Below are 4303 nucleotides of genomic sequence, written 5' to 3'. Positions count from 1 at the left end.
TTTCACAGTTACTGATTATATTCCAGAATAGCTAAAACAACAGTTCAACGGTAAATCATGAAATTCAACCTTCAAAATCAAACCCAGTAGCACGAAATGGATCAAGGAAGCAGATATTTATACTAAATTTTTCTTAAAATATTTTTTTTACAAAGTACCGTTAAACTTAATTGTTCATATAATACATATCTGCTTGATTTGTTCAGCCTTTAATCGATAGTCAGTAACCTCAACAAAATCATCATCTAAATTACGAGAGAAACTTCCAACTTCCTTTCTATGTTAAATTCTTAATCTCTATACCGTAGGAACAAATAAAAATGGAGAGACACCCTCTATTAAGCCAAGATATGGACAGTATAAGCAGGGGCGGAACTTGTAAGAAAGAAGGGGGTTCAATTGATTCCCCTTTGTCGGGAAACTATACTTAGCAAATAGGGTAAAAATAGAAGTTTTTGGTTATATATAAAATGTTGAAAAGTTGCTTTAGGTTACAAGTTCCAATCCCAACTATGTCATTCTAGTATTTTCTTTTAATCCCCTTACATCAGTTTCTGGCTCCACCACTAAGTATAAGTACCATTAGGTTTCTGTGGCAAGTATGCCAGACACAGTCATCGGTCCAAAAGAATTTCATCATCAATCACCATAAAAGAAGCATCTAATCAGGATTGTACAGCAGGCGGCATTTTTATTAAGAACATTTATTCTGGAGACAGATAGGCCATGACATTTCTGGAGGAGGGGGAATAGAACTTTGAAGGAGTGGATATGGAATTAGAGCTACAGATTTTAACAAAAAATTATAACACTGAACCTGACAAAAAGATACAATGAAGAATCTTACCATTCAGCACTTGCTCCGATATCAAAGAGGTTACTACACCGAACACGTTGTTCATCGTGGTCTTCGCATTTTTATGTTTACAGGAATTTCCTTGTATGACTGGACCTTCTTAGCTGCCTCCCTTGATGGCCTACGCAGAGATGATATTCCAAACTGTACAGGTTCAAACCTCAATAAAGGATTGCACTCTAGACCATCAGATGATATGCTAATGGAATTCAAACCATTTTCTAGCACTGGATCACTTGTTGGAGGGTGCAGAGCACATTTGTCTTGTACATCGAAAGAAACTTCATTGAGTTTCAGCGCCTCAGGGTTAAGCCGAGCAGATTGCCTCCTTATACAAGGTCTGCAAAGACAACAAATTCGCTAGGAGAATTCTCTTACCAATGTTTAGTATCTGAACATTACAGAAACCAACAATATATTATTCAGGTTAATACGCACAGCCTAACCTTTTGTTTTCCGCCTTATCCTTAAATTGAACTTGCTCACAAGAGCCCACACCTATGTGTCAGAGGTGGGGAAATAATATAAAACAATAGTTCCTAAGTACTTATTGACAACAAATATCAGATCAAACCAGAGGTTACACTCACTCTTCGACCGAGGCCTTCTTTTGAGATTTATAGCTTTCTCATCATCTCCATTTCCTAACAAAAGATCTCCTGTCTCCTCACACTTCATGGATTTCACCTTTGAATGGTAACAGCAAAACAGTAAATTAACACCAACTCTACGACATTACTGCATTACGACAATTTGTTTATGTACCTCATCATTCAGATTTTGGCACATATTTGTTCTTGGTTGCTCCTGATTAACAAAGAAAACTTCCTTGGTCAAAAAGAAAGAAATGACATATTTCTAAGCAAAAAAAATTTGAATACTTTAAACTGTATTCACCTCTGCTTCAAAATTTCTAGCCTTAAGTAAACCCTTTGTGCATCCAAGTTCATGTTGTAATGCTTTTAGCTGATATCAGCCAAATACCACTTACATCAGCTTATAGAGAAATCGAACCTTAAAAGAATATCAGGTGAAAGCATCAGATTGCTTACCCTATCTTTATTTGAATTTAGTTCCTGAGGGGAAAAGAAAAAAAGAAAACCGAATAGTTTTAGCACCATGAAAGGAAATCAAATGTTCAGTTAACGAAACAAAACCCTGAAAGGCTTGGAAACGGGAAGAGCAAACAAACCGCAAGCATTTTACTGTTTGCTTGAGCAAGCTGCTTGTTCTGTTGCTGCATTTTCTGCACATTAGTTCTCAGTTTCTCTATCTCTACTCCAGTTATTTCAATGATTTTGCTATGGAGAACAAGAGTCAAGGAACAGTGCAACGAATAACAAGTATAAGGCATGAATACTATTACAAAGCACAAAAGGCAACCTACAACTATTTCACACAAAAATAGTACAAAAACAGTAAAGCAAATGTCGTTCATCTGCAAATAAAGGATACTTTCTTTCTGCTAATATCTTCATCAACACCAAATTTTCCTGGATCAAATTTCCCATGAAGTAAACTAAGCGAAACTAAAGCTAAGTCCATACATTTATTAAACACAATAACCCAGTAAACAAACACAAAAAGTGTACCTTCTGGATCATTTCTATATACTCTTTAGAAGCAGTTGGGATATGTTCTGGCTTCTTATCTTCGCTAGTGAATCTCTTTCGCAGCGGTAAGTTGCTGATATCACCAAGCTTTTTTCTTGGAGTATTCACCAAATTAGCCTCCATTGCTTTTCCTACTTTTGCTTAATTCACCAATTTCCCCTTTAAGCAGTGGTGGAGCTAAGTGGAGGAAAGCGAATTCAATTAAATCCCTTTGTCAACAATTTATACTATGCAAATAGGAAAAAACATTTTTTTTGATTACATATAAGCTGTTGAATTCCTTGATATTAGGAAAAAGTCTAGTCAAGTGACATAGGGTTCAAAAATTGCTTTAGATCACACATTCAAATTCTATACTTGACATTATATTATTTTTGTAATCACCTTATAAATTATTGGCTTCGCCATTCCCTTTAAGAACCCTAGTTTCTTCGCAAGAAACAAAATATCCTTTACTTTTACAACTAAATTCAACTCTTTAACAGCAGAGAATCTAATAACTACGGTTAAATCAATAATTAGAATTTGGAAGCTTGAATAATTAGAGCTATTTTGTAAATAAATTCAACATTTATGGCTGAAATTCACAACATAAGATAATTGTTTAATCATTTATAATAAGCAATAAGAACTCAAATAAAAATCCTGAAAATAGGAATGCGAATTATGGCTTTAGTCAAATTTAGGAATGGAAGAGGGAACTTACAACTCGATTTCGCCGGAGAGAGATTTGTGAGGAGTTTCGCCGGAACCTCGCCGCCGAGGGGTTCGCCGCCGAAATGTAATTTGAAATTGGGGCCGAATGTAAGTCGGACTTTGGGTCCTTATTTGAGGTCCATTTGCATTAGTATGTTGGGCCTCAGCCTGAGTTTGAAATGGGGATATTTACACAAATAGCCGGTAATATTTATTATTTATTTTTTCTAGTAATATACATAGATTATATATAATTATACACACATAATATATAAATTATACATATATTATGCTTTCACTGGTTATTTTTTGCATAAGAGATTGAGTAGGCGGTTATTTCGGTTTATTCTTCCATATGGGATCTAGGCCCATATAGGTTTTTATTGCGCGATTTGGACAATTAGATCATTTTGTCACCGTTTAAATTTTGATCCCATTATGAATTTTTTTGAAAAAATAGCCTTGCGCCAGGATTTTGAAGCACACTGTCAAACTTTTGAAGTACGTTGCTAGAATTTTAAAGCATGTTGCGAGAATTTTGAGCATTGTGACTAAAATTCTGATGATCGTCGTAATTCTTGATGCTTTAAAATTTTGGCGATGAGTTATTTTTTTTAGTTTTTTCATGGGGTCCTATAGTAAAGGTTAACACCTTATTTATTTTAAATAAATACCATTTAAAAAAATTATATTTTATAGATACCTTTTAATGTTTATAGCAAAATATCTAATTTTGGTTATCTTCTACCCCTAAACCACTAAATACGCTATTCAGTTACACTATTTTCTTTCTCTCTCGATTTTGATACATGTCATTCTCTTCCCCCACACGATACTCAATCTCAAAATTCCTCTCACGCACGTCACCTACCATTAGTCACAAACGGTGATTTTGCCTGGTATACCACGAAGACTTCCAGCTAGTGAGCAGCCTCCTGGCCCATCAGGCAATCCGACAAGACAAGCTAGACTATTTCGATTTGCTGAACACTAAACCTTTCCGTTGCAATTACAGCTGTAAAAGAAATCCTTACGTCTCCCTGTTCGCATAGCTATGGCGAAGAACAAAAACAAGAATAAGAAAAATAGTCGTGCGGCTATGGATGTCTCCTTTGACAAGACGGTCACGGGTTCCCAA

The 4303-nt window shown here is 35.3% G+C and overlaps 1 protein-coding gene across 4 annotated transcripts; it reads right to left on the bottom strand.

Annotated features, from left to right (window-relative positions):
- Nucleotides 1-662: 662 nt before the first annotated feature.
- Nucleotides 663-3331, bottom strand: LOC107779696 (SHUGOSHIN 2-like). Of its 4 annotated transcripts, XM_016600172.2 has the most exons (11): nt 3176-3331; nt 2449-2646; nt 2312-2349; nt 2049-2157; nt 1909-1932; nt 1754-1822; nt 1622-1663; nt 1447-1543; nt 1303-1354; nt 1072-1196; nt 663-977 (listed from the first exon to the last, which is right to left on the bottom strand). In XM_016600172.2, exons 2-11 carry the CDS (start codon nt 2590-2592, stop codon nt 925-927), a joined length of 753 nt encoding a protein of 250 aa, XP_016455658.1. In that variant the 5' UTR covers nt 2593-2646; nt 3176-3331; the 3' UTR covers nt 663-924. The 4 variants fall into 4 exon arrangements, with proteins under 4 accessions (XP_016455658.1, XP_016455657.1, XP_075080920.1 ...); XM_016600171.2 differs by having other exon boundaries at nt 663-1196; nt 3176-3330; XM_075224819.1 differs by lacking the exon at nt 3176-3331 and having other exon boundaries at nt 663-1196; nt 2312-2375; nt 2449-2579.
- Nucleotides 3332-4303: the final 972 nt, after the last annotated feature.

Source organism: Nicotiana tabacum, chromosome 11 (genome assembly GCF_000715075.1).
Source record: "Nicotiana tabacum cultivar K326 chromosome 11, ASM71507v2, whole genome shotgun sequence".
NCBI classification, from domain to species: Eukaryota; Viridiplantae; Streptophyta; class Magnoliopsida; order Solanales; family Solanaceae; genus Nicotiana; species Nicotiana tabacum.
The sequence above is the reverse complement of the archived record's forward strand: the minus strand, read 5'-3'. Positions and strand labels throughout refer to the sequence as shown.

What these genes read in the sequence shown, in the direction of transcription:
- LOC107779696 (XM_016600171.2), bottom strand. Translation starts at nt 2,592, where the DNA reads ATGGAGGCTAATTTGGTGAATACTCCAAGAAAAAAGCTTGGTGATATC. An exon ending in AAGATATTAGCAGAAAGAAA is followed by an intron (nt 2,158 to 2,311) that starts GTATCCTTTATT and finishes TGTTCTCCATAG; the next exon opens with CAAAATCATTGAAATAACTG. An exon ending in GATAAGGCGGAAAACAAAAG is followed by an intron (nt 1,197 to 1,302) that starts GTTAGGCTGTGC and finishes TTGTCTTTGCAG; the next exon opens with ACCTTGTATAAGGAGGCAAT.